Source organism: Schistocerca gregaria, chromosome 3 (genome assembly GCF_023897955.1).
Source record: "Schistocerca gregaria isolate iqSchGreg1 chromosome 3, iqSchGreg1.2, whole genome shotgun sequence".
In the NCBI taxonomy this organism is placed as follows: Eukaryota; Metazoa; Arthropoda; class Insecta; order Orthoptera; family Acrididae; genus Schistocerca; species Schistocerca gregaria.
In genome coordinates, this window is record NC_064922.1 from 596,212,428 (window position 1) to 596,229,279 (window position 16,852).

General features: G+C 38.8%; 1 protein-coding gene across 2 annotated transcripts in view; it reads right to left on the bottom strand.

Annotated features, from left to right (window-relative positions):
- Positions 1-534: 534 nt before the first annotated feature.
- Positions 535-16,852, bottom strand: part of LOC126354201 (cilia- and flagella-associated protein 251-like) — a 53,788-nt gene continuing 37,470 nt past the window's right edge. For both annotated transcript variants that reach the window (XM_050003657.1, XM_050003658.1), the window contains exons 4-5: positions 864-1,723; positions 535-770 (exon numbers count right to left, since the gene is read on the bottom strand). In XM_050003657.1, the coding sequence (XP_049859614.1) occupies positions 621-770; positions 864-1,723 (1,010 nt within the window). In that variant the 3' untranslated portion in view covers positions 535-620. The remainder of the gene's footprint in view (positions 771-863; positions 1,724-16,852) is intronic.

The following is a 16,852-nucleotide window of genomic DNA, read 5'->3' on the forward strand; positions in this document are numbered from 1 at the left end:
TAAAAATGACGATGTACTGCGAACAGTAGGAGAGAAGAGAAGTATTCTGCGTACAATTCTTCAGAGAAAGGCCAACTGGATTGGACATGTACTTAAACACAAATTACTCATACATGATGTCATCGAAGGGAAACTTGGAGGAAACGCAGGACGAGGAAGAAGAAGAATTCAACATCTGGATGACATGAAAGATGGAAGGAGATACAACAGACTGAAGGAAGAAGATGAAGACAGGGAACAGTGGAATCAGAAATTCTCCATACGTAGACATGGACCTGCCACTAGGCAAAACACTACATAATAATAATAGTGAATTTTTGGGATGTATGATATTGCTCATGGGATGGTATTTGTTTACCTTATCTTGCGGAAATCTCCCATATCGTTAACTGTAATGCACCTCCAGACATCAATTTCGCTTCCGCTATACTATTCCTCTGCTTTTCTCTTAGATTCTTAACTGTCTGATTTAAATTTATAGGTCATTGATCTACAGCTCGAACAAGAACGCTGTATCGACATTATCTACGACAGTTTTCTAAGTTAATTAGCGTTATATTTATACTTGCCATAATTTGTGATACTCAAGATTAGCGGACAGCGAACTAGGGTAACTATATCTACAGTACATTTGTTGTGCGCCATCGAGCCCAAACCATTGCCACAACATCTTCACTCAATAACTGAATTGTTGCTTGATCTGTGGAATGGGGTCGATGAACCACTCGCTCCCACAATCGGTTAAGAATACTCCTGACACGTCTGCGGCCCTGCAAACAAGTGTGGTATCTCAGAATCAAAACAGGAACGACGCACCTAATACTCTATTTTTTGTGTTAGTGAAGTTCTTTTTCTTCTTTTACCTCTTTCTCTTCCTTTTGTAATGGTTCGATAGATTTTTCCTTCTCCACGAATGCTTCTGGTTCCGCTTCTCCACGCTCTGTGCCCGCTATTTCTTGCTCAAAGCCTGCCTGTGCTTCTCCGTGGACCAGTCCTTCCTCCTTGATTGTCTGGCTAACCACTGCATCCACCTGCTGTTCGTGTAGACGTGCTCTCGCCTCTTGTGTTAAGTTTACAACCAACTGCTCCTCACCTGCAACTGCCCCTACGCTATCCTTCGGCGTACTTGCCTGACCTCGCTTCTCTCGACACGGTTCCATTTCTCCTTCTCCTGTGGCAGTCCCCACTACACGCTGCCCGTGGCCCACTTTAGCTTCACCTCGTCCCGACCGTAGCTCGAGATCCTTTTGCCCCAGACTCGTGTGACGCTCTTCTTGCCTTATCCTTGCCCCTGCTTCTCCTTCCCTTTCTATTAAGTTCATTTTCTTCCCTCTCCGTTTTATAATCCCCAACTTTTCCATTATTCCCATGCTGAGCTCAGCTTCTGAAAGTGATACAGAACAATGCATTCCGACCTGCTCTTTTAGCCTACCTTTCACTATACCTCCCTCTTTCTTCAAAAACCTCCATTTTCCTATTTCTGGCCATTGTCTTTCTCGCTCTTTTCTTTGTCCTAATTCTTGTTCCTCTTTCTCTAATACTGATTTCTGTTCACCTTTTCTTTGTCCCAATTCGTCTTTACATTTTCCTTGTCTTTGTCTTCGTTCTTCCTTTTCTTGCCCTGATCTATTCTCAGTTTTACCATTTTCCGACGCTGGGTCGTGGAGCACATTCATATGTGTTTCTGGCGGGTCTTCTGAGAGAGAGAGTGTTGACTCTTTGCCTGTAATCCACAACAGAATTTCTTGAAAACATCAATCACAAATCATTTATTTCGAAAAACTTCAAAAAATTTTTCGTACTGCATTAGTTACATGAAAATCAAGTACAAAATTTTATTAGTTATTCCATCTTATTGCACTATGAAATATGGTTTTACTTCCATAGAAACTGCACCTATTGGTCTTAAAATAGAGAAGCAGTCAAAGAATAGTTTTGTTTGTTTTAGTCTCCGTTAAATAAACAAAACAAAATAAGGCATACAGACGTTTCACTGTTGCTGAACGTGTATAATACATTTGTAGACATCTTTCGACGTGTGCGTCCTTTTAGGTTCTTGAGGAATAACTAGCTCAACACTGTCAACATTACGATCAACTGCTGCAATGAACATTTAGCCTCTACTACATAATATAAATTCAGCTAACAGGGAGGTAAAACGAATCATTTTGAAATGTAAATAGGTGCGAAATTTACCAGATTCCAGAAATCAAGTAAAAACAGACATATATTGTATTTAACAAATTATTAAGTTGGAATCCGTAACTAGAACCAGAGTTGATACTATTAAATAAATGTTGTTCACGCCATAGCGTTGAGAAATAGTTGAAATGGTTAAAATTAAAGGCTCGAGGGGTGTATGTAATCCTACTAGATTTTCGACAGAATTTTTAGTTGAATTTGCTCCTCTTTAAATTATAATAAATCATCATAACAAAGGAGGCAGGCCATTCATCATAAACACATCCCACACCATTATGGAGCCAACAGCAGCTTGCATAATGCCGTGTTGACAACTTGGGTCGATGGTTTCTTGGGGTTTGTGCCACACTCGAACACTAGCATTAGCTCCTACCAACCGAAATCGGGACTCATCTGACCAAGCCACGGTTTTCCTGTCATCTAGGACCCAACTAAAAGGGGCACGTGTGCAGGAGAGCTGGCGCTGGCGGGATCGTGCTGTTAAGCAAAGGCACACGCATCGGTCATCTGATGGGGCAGCGTGTTAACGCCAAATTTCGCCGTTGTGTTCTAACGGATACGTTCTTCATTAGTCCCACATTGATTTCTGACGTGGTATTGCTTGTCTGTTAGTACTGACAACTCCACGCAAACGCCGCTGCTCTCGGTCGATAACTAAAGGCCGCTGACCACTGCATTGTCCGTGCTGAGCGGTAATGCCTGAAATTTGGCGTTTCCGTCACGCTCTTGACATTGTGGACCTCGGAATATTGAATTCCCTAACGATTTCCGAAATCGAAAGTCCCATTCGCCTAGCTCCAACTTCCGTTCCGCGTTCAAAGCCTTTAACTCCCGTCGTGCGGCCATAATCACGTCGGACACCTTTTCGCATTAATCAACTGAGTACAAATTACCTCTCTGTCAATGGCGTCTTTATACCTTGTGTGCGATACTACCGCCATCTGTACTGCTAGCCCATGACTTTTGTCAGCTCAGTGTAACTCCGCAGCTGGATGCTGCAACAGTACTGGAGCAGCACCCTGCAACACGGCGTTCCACCTCGGAGGTGGACAGGATTACTACGTCCAGGAGCACAATGTGGTGCTTCCAGAGCCTTCTATGTGACGGGTGCCTAGCTCCTATCGTAACACACCCGGCCAAAGTGAGTATAAACGCTCCCATCTCAGCTGGAAGTGCATTCCATCTGCACTGTGCATTGGACTGGCGCAGTCTCCATTCCCGTCATCGGTTGAATACGCATCCAAGCTACTACAGCCTCATCGGGCAGCGTCATCAGCAAGACGAAGCCACTGAACTATGACTCATCAGTTAGCCCTTGTGGTTCCAGTATTCTAAATGGATCCGCTGAGGTGAGGCTGCTAATGGATGCCATCACCTGACACTCCAGCTAGTCTCCGAGGGTTCAGGGTTTAGCATAGGGTGTCCGCACATTTCTGCCAGACACCTCGGCTGCACATGATAATCATAAGTCGAGCTGCTTAATCTAGCTCTGTCACACTGCTGATGCAAGACTTGTGTCAGGAAGGACCGACGGCGCCAGACTATGCGGCACTGCCACAGCATTATGCTGGGGACGTCACCCACTGCTAATAGCCTCGACCGACTACTGGACCAGTATCATCAGAGTGCTGTATCAGGGCAATTACTACTGTATTTAAAAAAAGAGAACATTCTTGACTCCAAAATCAACGCATTACCGGAGAATTCTTCCTCCAACTTCCTGTACATGTCAATCTGGAGTCCGAAATGGGCATTCTGCATCACTGATACCAGCCATCCAATGTCCTATATCTTTAAAATCATTTGTTGTAGAATCTTATAAATCATATTATTAGTTCAAACATAATGAGGTACCTCAGGCAGAATGATCTCGTCCATGTATACCAGCAGGGATTCCAAAAACAACAGACATACAAAACCCAACATGCACTTTTCTCACGTGACATCCTGAAAGACAGGTAGACGTAATATTTATTGACTTCCGAAAAGCATTTCACTCTGTACCGCATCGACGATCATTTGGCTTAATGCGCACATGTCAAGGCAGCAGCATCCGTCCAGACCAGTCCTCACCACAAAGGAAGATACAGTAATAAAATTAATCCTTTAATTCTGAAAACCGGTTCGAACTCCAAATAAAATTCTGAGTAAACTAATGCCTAACTCAGACTAGTCGATTAATTAACAGTTCATCGAACATAATTACTGAATTGATACTATTAAAGTAATTTTCAGAAGTCCACAGACACTACCGAGGTACTGTCCACATAGAGGACCAGTGGTTGGAGGGGACAGGAAAAATTAAATCCCCGTTTCATCAATACAGTAAACGACCACGGTGGTGAAATCCAGTTTGGTTTTCTGTCCTTTATTTCGAATCGTCGTTCAAGCGACACTGTGGCGGAGGCACACAAAGTTCTGCCACTTTCTGAGAATTCGTTCCATTTCGGGTCACCCTGCTTGAGGGCCGGAACTATGCCACTCCAGGCAGCCAGGACATTGGGAAAGGTTGGCTACAAGAACCTTTTCGTGAACCGCGGAGGTGCGCCGTAGCTCATCACCAGAGTATTTAAATAAACTGGGGGGCAAGTCTCCAGTCCATTTCGTTGCATCTTTTGGAGGTATCAACATCGCGAGGTCCGTTGTACGCCAATTACTGCCATTTAGTGCTTATGGCTTCCGATTATATTGGGAACAGCCTAAGTTAGTCATCCGCGAAACACTTGTGATGCTTAGAGCTACTAAGCACGTCGCAGCTACAATGGTTCCGACTGTACTATCGCTACGTCTGCGCCGCAAGATACTGGCGCTGTAGATCGAGGTAAGCTGTTTTGGCCGACCCCTGGTAGTGCTGGTAGTGTTACCGCAAGCATGACCAAATATTTCATTTCTGCGTGCTCTCTCTGGGGACTGGTCTTTATTCTGAAGACGATTTTGTTGTGTGAACTTCTGGACTTTCGACTGGGCTTGCAGCAAGTTAATTGCTCGCCGGCGGCTACATTCTGTGAGTGATGATTTATGGGAATTTGTGACACGGCTACCTCTCATTTACGTGTTCATTTTTGAATCTATATTTCTCCGGATTATCCTAGTTTTCATTGTCTGTAGCTTCCCTGCTGAACCTTTTGTAAATCAGTTCCTTACTAGGCGATGAAAGACCTGCTGCAAGGGACGAAGTCTGACAACTGGGACAGAAGATCCGCATGTGAGTGACCTGCTAGGGAGCAATGTTAGTCGCCCCTTCTTTGCTAATCTGCTTCAGTTATATCGACCAACACCCAAAGACTACACGTTCGAGTCAGCGACCTGTCAGACAATATTAAGAGTAATCTCTGGCTATTCACAGGTGATGCAGTTATCCATATCGAAGACATACATTTGAATAAAGCTGTACAAACTATCATCCAAAGATTGACAACTTGCTTTAACGGTTCAAAAATGTACATGTGTACGCTTAACAAAACAAAATAATGTAATGTCTTATGACCGCAACATCAATGAGTCAGTTAGAATCAGTCAACTCATATTATATGCCAATAACTTTTCAAATCAGCATCCGTAACTTGCAGCCAGGCCAGCTTCAATGGTTCCAACCACATTTCGCTGTAATGGCTGGAATGCGCTGAGCTGTCATAACAGAATCCTTCGTTCCGGCATTGGGTTGAGTTCAGTTGTCACACACCGGGCCCTGATTCATGCTGCCACGGCTGGAATATTGTCGACGCAGCATGTTGAGAAGGCCAAGCCGCCGAAATGGTGAACTGGATTACACTATGCCGGGGCCTAGCGGTGCTTGACTTCTGTTGTGCACAGGCCATAGGACGTCACATCATCACAAAGCCAGGTCGAGCGGCCATAAATACAGTCAACCGCAGCCTTGCAGTGTCTGTCGCCTACACCGAGAGGTGCTCCTCGCTGATCGCTGCACGAGCACAAACGGCGTGACCGCCTACAACGGCGTTTGCTGCCATTGCGTGTTTGGCATGGGCATGTATGACATATCTCTGCGCTTATTCTGCAGTGGCCTGTTCGCCTTGGCATCTTCGTATCACTGGCTGTATCCTGCTGCTAAGTGCTGAGCCAAGCAAGTACCACCGCCCACGGACAACACACGTCATTTGTGCGCTGACTACTAATGTTGAATAAATTCTGCTAAATAAATTCAGTTATTATTTTCGCTCCCTTTGTGATCCAGGAATGGCTAGAGGACAAACGTGAGAATGTAGAAGCATATATCACTAGGAGTAAGACAGGTACTGCCTACAGGAAAATTAAACAGACATTTGGAGAGAAGAGAACCCACCTTTATGAATATCAAGGCCTAAGCGAAGAAGGGAAAACAGAAAGGTGGATGGAGTACACAGAGGGGCTGTACAAGGAAGATATACTTGCAGGCAATGTCATGGAAATGGAAGAGAACGTAGAGGAAGAGGAGAAGGGAGATATGATACTGCGTGAAGAATTTGATAAAGCACTGGAAGTCTTAAGTTTAAAAGAAGCCCCGGGAGTAGACAACACTCCGTCAGAGCTACGGATAGCATTGGGAGAGCCATCCATGACAAAACTCTTTCATCTGGTGAGCAAGATGTATGAGACAAGGGAAATACCCTCAGACATCTAGAAGAATATAATAATTCCAATTCCAAAGAAAGTAGGTGCTAACAGGCGTGACAGTCACCGAACTAACAGCTTAATAAGTCGCGGCTGCAAAATACACTCCTGGAAATGGAAAAAAGAACACATTGACACCGGTGTGTCAGACCCACCATACTTGCTCCGGACAATGCGAGAGGGCTGTACAAGCAATGATCACACGCACGGCACAGCGGACACACCAGGAACCGCGGTGTTGGCCGTCGAATGGCGCTAGCTGCGCAGCATTTGTGCACCGCCGCCGTCAGTGTCAGCCAGTTTGCCGTGGCATACGGAGCTCCATCGCAGTCTTTAACACTGGTAGCATGCCGCGACAGCGTGGACGTGAACCATATGTGCAGTTGACGGACTTTGAGCGAGGGCTTATAGGGGGCATGCGGGAGGTCGGGTGGACGTACCGCCGAATTGCTCAACACGTGGGGCGTGAGGTCTCCACAGTACATCGATGTTGTCGCCAGTGGTCGGCGGAAGGTGCACGTGCCCGTCGACCTGGGACCGGACCGCAGCAACGCACGGATGCACGCCAAGACCATAGGATCCTACGCAGTGCCGTAGGGGACCGCACCGCCACTTCCCAGCAAATTAGGGACAATGTTGCTCCTGGGGTATCGGCGAGGACCATTCGCAACCGTCTCCATGAAGCTGGCCTACGGTCCCGCACACCGTTAGGCCGTCTTCCGCTCACCCCCCAACATCGTGCACCCCGCCTCCAGTGGTGTCGCGATTGGCGTGAATGGAGGGACGAATGGAGACTTGTCGTCTTCAGCGATGAGAGTCGCTTCTGCCTTGGTGCCAATGATGGTCGTATGCGTGTTTGGCGCCGTGCAGGTGAGCGCCACAATCAGGACTGCATACGACCGAGGCACACAGGGCCAACACCCGGCATCATGGTGTGGGGAGCGATCTCCTACACTGGCCGTACACCTCTGGTGATCGTCGAGGGGACACTGAATAGTGCACGGTACATCCAAACCGTCATCGAACCCATCGTTCTACCATTCCTAGACCGGCAAGGGAACTTGCTGTTCCAACAGGACAATGCACGTCCGCATGTATCCCGTGCCACCCAACGTACTCTAGAAGGTGTAAGTCAACTATCCTGGTCAGCAAGATCTCCGGATCTGTCCACCATTGAGCATGTTTGGGACTGGATGAAGCGTCGTCTCACGCGGTCTGCACGTCTAGCACGAACGCTGGTCCAACTGAGGCGCCAGGTGGAAATGGCATGGCAAGCCGTTCCACAGGACTACATCCAGCATCTCTACGATCGTCTCCATGGGAGAATAGCAGCCTGCATTGCTGCGAAAGGTGGATATACACTGTACTAGTACCGACATTGTGCATGCTCTGTTGCCTGTGTCTATGTGCCTGTGGTTCTGTCAGTGTGATCATGTGATGTATCTGACCCCAGGAATGTGTCAATAAAGTTTCCCCTTCCTGGGACAATGAATTCAAGGTGTTCTTATTTCGATTTCCAGGAGTGTAATAACACTAATCCTTTTCAGAAGAATGGAAAAATTGGCTGAAGTCGACCTTGAAGGAGGTTAATTTGGATGCCGGAAACATGCAGAAACACGTGAGACAATACTGACATTACGAATTTTCACAGAAGATAGGTTAAGGAAAGGCATACCTACATTTATAGCATTTGTAGACTAAGAGTAAAACTTTGACAATGTTGATTGGAATACTGTCTTTCAAATTCTAAAAGTGGCGGGGGTAAAATACAGGGAGCGAAATGACATTTACGATTTGTACAGGAACCAGATGACAGTTAGAAGAGTCGAGGAGCACGAAAGGGAAGCAGTGTCTGAGAAGGGAGTGAGATAATGTTGTAGGCTATCTCCGATGTTATTCAATCTGTATATTGAGCAAGCAATAAAGGAAACAAAAGAAAAGTTTTGAGTAGGAATTAAAATTCAGGGAAAAGAAACAAAAACTTTGTTGTTGCCGATGACATCATAATTCTGTAAGAAGCAGTAAATGACTCGGAAGGGCAACTGAACGCAATGGATAGTATATTGAAAGGAGGGTATAAGGAATGTAATCAATTTCAGAATGGTTGAAATGGCTCTGAGCACTATGGGACTTAACTTCTGAGGTCATCAGTCCCCTAGAACTTAGAACTACTTAAACCTAACTAACCTAAGGACAGCACACACATCCATGCCCGAGGCAGGATTCGAACCTGCGACCGTAGCGGTCGCACGGTTAGAGACTGTAGGGCCTAGAACCGCTCGGCCACCCCGGCCGGCTGTAATCAAATTAAATCAGGTTATGCTGAGGGGATTAGATTAGGAAATGAGATGCTTTAAGTAGTAAATGAGTTTTGCCATTTGAGAAGCAAATTAACTGATGATGGTCGAAGTAGGGAGGACATAATATGTAGACTAGATGGCAAGAAAAGCGTTTCTGAAGAAGAGAAATTTGTCAACATCGAGTATAGATTTAAGTGTCAGGAAGACCTTTCTGAAAGTATTTGTATGGAGTGTAGCTATGTATGGAAGTGAAACATGGACGATAATCAGTTCAAACAAAAAGAGCATAGAAGCTTTTGAAATGTCGTGCTATGAAATAGATTAGATGGGTAGACCACATAACTAATAAGGAGGTTCTGAACAGAACTGGTGAGAAGAGAAATTTGTGGTACAGCCTGATTAAATGAATGGATCGGTTAGTAGGACACATTCTGAGGCATCAAGGGATCACCAATTTACTGCTGAAGGGAGGTGTGGGAGAGGGGTGAAAATCGTAGAAGGAGACCAAGAGATGAATACATTAAGCAGATTCAGAGGTATGTAGGTTGCAGTAGTTACTCGGTGATGAAGAGGCTTGCACAGGATAGAGTAGCATGTAGGGCTGCATCAAACCAGTCTTTGAAGTGAAGACCACAATAACAAGTGTACAATTGTACACAATTTACGATCAAACTCCCTATAGTTACTTTTAAAACTGGTCATTCATTACCTCCAGTGAACCAAAACAATTCCAGTTTTCATGTGTACGTGTGACCAGTATGATGCTAAAACGTTAACAAACGACAAGAGGTATGTACAGTGTCTACATTGCACCATATGTTTAATTATGAGACGAAAATCGGAGAAACTACACCGTGCATCGAATTATTCAATAGGATGTAGACCCAATAATGAGTTATATCAGCCTTTGGAGGGGGCTGTCCTCTTCTGTCAGTGACATAAAACAGTTGGCACATAACGATAACGCGCCCGTTAAGTGATGTAGTATTCGAAATTATTACAATACAGAATGTAACATATAGCAAAGGTAGTTAAATTAGTTTCGTCGTATGGTAAAGCCTGTCACTGTGGGGTAGAGTCATTATTGTACTGTAATAGGTTACAAATGGCTATTTACGATCTTGTGCCTAAAGAAAGACCATTCACGTCCTTGAGAAAGCAACTGACGACTGAAATTTTATTCTGAAACAGAAAGTTATAACAAATCTCCAATTTCTGTTGTATACAGAAATGAGTCATGGGTGAGTGATATGCACATATACAGACGATGGCAGTATCGCGTACACAAAGTATAAAAGGGCAGTGCATTGGCGGAAAGGTAATTTGTATTCAAGTGATTCATGTCAAAAGATGTCCGGCGCTAGTATGGCGCTAGACACATGGGACATTCCATTGCGAAAGTCATTAGGAAATTCAACGTCACGAAATCCACAGCGCAAAGAGTGTGCCGAGAATACAAAATTTCAGGCATTTCTTTTCGCCACCGACACGCAGTGACCAATAGCCTTCACTTAACGGCAGAGAACAGCGGCGTTTGCGTAGAATTGTCGGTGCTAACTCACAAGCAACACTGCATGAAATAACCACGGATATCAATGTGGGGCGTACGACAAACCTATGCGTTAGGTCAATGCGGCGAAATCAGGCGTTAATGGGCTATGGCAGCACACGATCGACGCGAAAGCCTTTGCTAAACAGCACGACATCACCTGCAGCGCCTCTCTTGTTCTCGCGACCGTATCGATTGGAACATAGATAACTGAACTGGAAAACCGTGCCCTGCTCAGATGAGTCCCAACATTAGTTGGTAAGAGCTGATGGTACGGTTCGAGTGTCCCACGAAACATGGAGCCAAGTTGTCAACAAGGCACTCTGCAAACTGGTGGTGGCTCCCTAATTGCGTGGACTGTGTTTACATATAACAGACTGGGTTCTCTTGTCCAACTGAACTGCTGCACTACGGCGGACAAAAGGAGGTCCGACATGACATCAGGGGGTATCCCATAACGTTTGTCCTCTCAGTCTAATATTGGAGACTAAGAAGGGGATTGCTGGACTGTGACCTCTGTTTCAAATATGCTAAACAGAATCGCATGTAGATAATCTTGAAAGCACCATATCTGCAAAACCGTAGACGTTTTCCACAATCGATATGTTTACAAGACACGTTTAATTGTTTAAATTCAAACTTCGTCGCGAGTTTTCGTATAAAGTTAGATTTAGTCGATATGGACAAGAAAGAATAACTATATTTTTGTCTAGGGACAGTCGTCATTTCTTCTTGTCATGGACATTAACGGAGCGACAAGCTGGCCGTGTAGCCATGGGATGAGTGACTCGGCTTCTGAAGACAAATGTCAACACAATGCGTAAACCAAGCGCTTCGACCTTCCACTCGCAGTATTTTATTGCGAATGAAGTTAAACTGTGGGTACTTATACGAGACGACTATCATAATGAAACTGTTTAATGTCAAAAGATCGTGATCATATCCTGCATATTTGGTATTGTCAGATCGGTCTGGATAACTGTCAGCTGATGTATCAAAATCAGGTAAAGTAATGGAGTGTACTACAGCGTGCACAGAATGCTAAAGAGACTTCTCTATATCTGCATTTTAGTGCACACGATTCTGCAGGGCAATAAACGTCTGAAATGTCACAGAAGTATTTTTCTTCTTTTCCTTCTTGTAACCATTATATCTATGCTCTCCATCTATAGCTATAGGTAATAGTAGCTAATGATGAATTAATAAGAGTATCTGCATCTTTTCGACCTGTAACTTCTTTATTTTGGATAATTAACTCTGCAGCCTTTTCTCACTCGCCAGTTGAAAAATGCGCTGCATAGCTGACACAAAGCAGATTCTACTTTCTTGGTACAGGTCGACACTTTTCTTCTCCCAGATTGCACAACAATTCGTCGTATGAAATGGGAGTTCTTTGATCTACATTGCTAGGCTTTCATTAAAATAATAGGGTTTTAGAACAATTGTAAATAATTTTTCATAAGACTTTGCCTTTAATTTTCCGCAATTGGTGCATCCCACATGCACATTGCCCAAATCATCTTGCTGCGTCTGAAACTTTTTCCCAACTCTTGATCCAAAGTGCCCTTCAGCCTCTCGAATGTTACAAATAACTGTCGGCAACAACTTTCCAGAGAGCGTAATCGAATTCTGGACCGTCTGTAATGGGTCATTTGATTTGAACTAGATACAGCAAGTAGATACTTTCTGTATGTTCTCAACCACTAGACCAATCTTGTAAAAAATATAAAATCACTCACTATCACAAGTATTTTTTTTATTTTCGATAATATTGATCTAATGATCCAGAACATACAATAGGTATCCACTATTCCAATAATATAATATAACATTATATTATATTATATTATGTTATAATTATAGTTATAATAAATAATCATTTATTTTACATACATTTCCCATAGGTGAATGTAATGTAATTAAATATATTAGAGAATTAAGTATTGTTTTCTTTTAAATTATATTACAGAATAAGTATATAAAATTATTTACTTTCTGCTTTCACAGACATAAGATTATTATGAGTGGTTGTTCGTAAATGCTTTTTGAGATAAGACTTCGTTACAGTTTTACCACATTCACAAGTAACTTTAATTTTCTTACAGTCTTTACATACATAAGAATTCCACCAGTTCGATATTTATCTTCATAAAATACTTCAATACTTTTTTAAATCATATATTCACTACACTGTCTTATTTGTGGCTTGGCACAGCCTAAAGACTGATTTAGCTGTCGCTTAGTGTTGTGCATTTAAATAAAATAAAATAAATTAGAAAAATAATGTATTTTTAAAAATTTCACATCATGACTATATAACATGAAACTCATTATTTCTATTTTTAAGTTTCTTCATCCCTTTATATTTCAGTTTCATTTCTCCTTTTTTAATTATTTCAAGTTCCCAAGGACCAATTAATTTGTAATATCTATCTGGTAAAATAAGTTTAAAATCATTATTAAGTTCCATACATATTTCTTATCCATATTTAGTATTTAAATATTCATAGTGAGTAACATTATATTAAGCATTAATCTCTACTTCAGCTATTTTTTATCTCTTTCAAGACACTAACATGATTAAGCTTCTTGATTATAGTGTCGATTTATATAGAAAAAATTTTATTAGATTTATATATAATAATTTTTATTAGTTTTTCAGTAATTATTAATGACCATATAGTAATGCATCTATTCTATATTCTAAACCATATCTTTTATTATCATGAGGACTTAGTGCTTTCTTCTTTACATGAAATGTATATATTTCATGTTTTTCACTTTTAATTAAATTAAATTTCCTGTATTGTTCTACATTATTAAATAAACAATCTTTATAATCTTCTCAACTTAAATATTTTTAACAAAGCATTTCTTAATTCCTTTAGATTTCTTTTCAGTTTTGTTACCAACTTTATAAGCATTAATCTTTGCTCTTAAACCACAAAATTCTTCCATTAATTTTCCATTACATTCATCTTTAATTTTACTAGCAACTTTTTTGTTTACTTTTGGATTATTTTATATATATATATATATATATATATATATATATATATATATATATATATATATATATATATATATATATATATATATTATCTGTTGGATAGTCACTTGTAGCAAAATAATCAAGCATTGATTTAATATCTTCATAGAAATCTTCAGTTTTAATATTATAAATATTATACTTTCCCCATATTTAGGTTTCATAACTCTATACTGAAAATCACACATAAGTTCTTTAGGTAAATCAAGCATACTTAATCCAACATAAATAGGTTATTAAATATTATTTTAGTTTTATTCATGTGAATAGCAGCTAGATTTTCAGTAAATATAGGTCTATGTTTAAAGTTTGGTTTAGCTGAAAGTTTATCAAATATTTTACAATTTGTAACTAATTTTATATCTTGTATATTTCTAATATTTTCTATAGTTTTACCAAATACCGAATTATTCATTAATTTTTAGAAATCTTTTTCTATATCATTTGTGGCTTTTGTTCTTAACTGTATGTTTAGATCTATATACTTCTTTAGCCAATTAGATTGTTTAAATTTTAAAACTTTATGTACTTTTGTAAGTTTCATTCCTAAAGACAAAAATTGTTTAAGATTTGTATTATGTACTGCATAATTATGTTTTTATCTAAAGTAGTTATTAATTTACTTTCATTTGCACCTAGAACAAGTTTTGATTCAGGAGCTAGTGGGAAATCTTTATGTAAATCATGTAATTCTTTTGGATATTCTAGATCTACTTCAAATATATATCCCTTAAAATTATTTGGTTCATCCCATTTAAATCCGCCACATGCTAAATATTGGTTCATAGCATAACTATATAATTTATTTGCATCTAGACACATATTATAATTCGATATTTCTCTATTATTATAATCTTTTAAATATTTATTATTTACTTTTAAAAAACATATCTCTTACAACATTGCGAAATTCCACCTCTTATTCCTTTTTCAACCATTAGAAGCATATCATAGTCATGTAATAATTCAAATTTTTGATTAGTAATTTTTAACATTGCATCTCAAGATAAACCTGGTGATGTGAAACACCAAGATGGTTCTAAATTATATGTATTTATACATGTCTTTCTAAAATTTTCAAAAACATCACTTATCAATAATACATCAGTTTTAAGATATAAATCATGATATTCACCAAGATTTTTAATATTGAACTTTTCCCAAACTAATTTTGCATGTTCATAAACTTCATCGCTTATGTCACAATCATTTAATTCACTATAAAATTGTTGGTAATTGTATTTCTTCAAATTTTTTCCAAGAATCCATGTAATCATATGGATAAACACATTTTCGAATTACTAAGTTAAATAATTTGGGAGAAATATACTTTTTAATATTTTTAAATTGATTTTACTTTAAATTTGATGAAAGTTTATCAAGTGAAGAAGCCATAAATCTAAATCTATCACCAAATCTAATTTTCAATTTTTTTTGTTTTTAAAAAAATTAAAATGTTTATTTTCATTATTTGGTATTAGTTCTATTTCTTTATCATCATAACGAAATTCTTTTACAAAAAGATGAGAATCATTACCAGATAAATTATGTAAATACATAGGTACAAAAACAGGTTGTTTTTGTATTAAATTACAATTATTACATAATGGAGCAATATATTTTCCAGTTAAATGATCATGATGACTTACGTCTGTATTCTTTTTTGTATAAGGACATTTACATAGTGTACAAATTGTAGATTTTTGAAACATTTTATATTCATCAAATGTAAGTGATTTCATTTCCTCACTTTCAGAATAAATTCTTGCAATTTCTTCAACTTCTTGTTTTATACATTCTACAAATTTTATGGCAATTTGGTCCTCTATAAATAAAACGATCTTTATAATTTCCATATATATCTTTAATATAATAACAAAATCCGCTTAGTTCATGTTTTTGATATTTCATTGTATATGGTGTTTCTGGATTTAGTTCACAATTATCCATTTTTAAAAGTCAACTTACATAATCACCATTAAAAACAAATGGAACTTTTTGTATATATTGATAATTTTTAAAATATATACATTCTACTTCATCTGGCATTTCAACTTTTAATGGTTTGTTAGTTAAACAGTTTATTGTATGATTATCTAATTTTTCCTTACTATTAAAATGTAGTAAACATAAATAACAAATAAATTTTACTTCAGTATGTTTAGTAATTTGACTTCATACATGTCTAAATAATTTTTTATATAACAGTAATGTGAATTATTATCTTTCTTGAACTAAAGTAGATTTACATGTTTTTCCTTGTTACATTTTGTAATTTTTAATGAATACACTTGATAATTTTCATCTTCATCATCATATGAATAAAGATTAGGTACATTAATTATATTTTCTACTTCTGGAATATGATCAACTAGTACAGGAAATCCAATATTTTCAAGTTTTTTATCAAGATCAAATTCACCATTTTTATATTTTGTTATTCTGTCAGAATGATCATCTACAGAAAACGAAGCTGATTTTATAGATCACAGAAAACATTTTTCATCATTATTTTTCACATATACACTTGCTTTTTTTATTTTTAATATTATCTGTTAACTCAATATAAGATGGTGGTCTTAGTGGAACAAATTCGTTATTTGCTGATTGTAAAGCAATAATTCTATTAAATGACCACCCAGATCCCTGTGCTTGAAAATAAGATATATTTTCTAAAATATTTCTTTTACCATATTTGAATTTTTTTATTAAAAACTTCTTCTGTTAAAATAGTATAGTCTGGTGTTTGCTGTCCAAAATCTTGAACTTTCTCATTTATTTCGCCTGTTTGTAATTTGTATTCACAATATAAATTATACTTTATCTTTACACCATGATGTTTTTTCAAATAGTCTTTAACAATTTAAAATGTGTTTGTTTTTACAGCATTTAAGAAATGATTAGGATCAAGTACATGATTATTATTTTCTAAATTTATAGTTTGTAATCTGTTTCCAAATGTCTTTTCAACTAAGTAATCTTTAATTGTTTTTCTATCTTCTGGTTTTATAAAAATATTTGTAGTAAATGGAAATATTCCATTAAATGGTTTATCTTCTTTAGTGAGAAAATCATCATAAATATCACAAAATGGTTACTTTTTCCAAAGATTTTCACTAGGATCAGCTTTATTATTTTTAA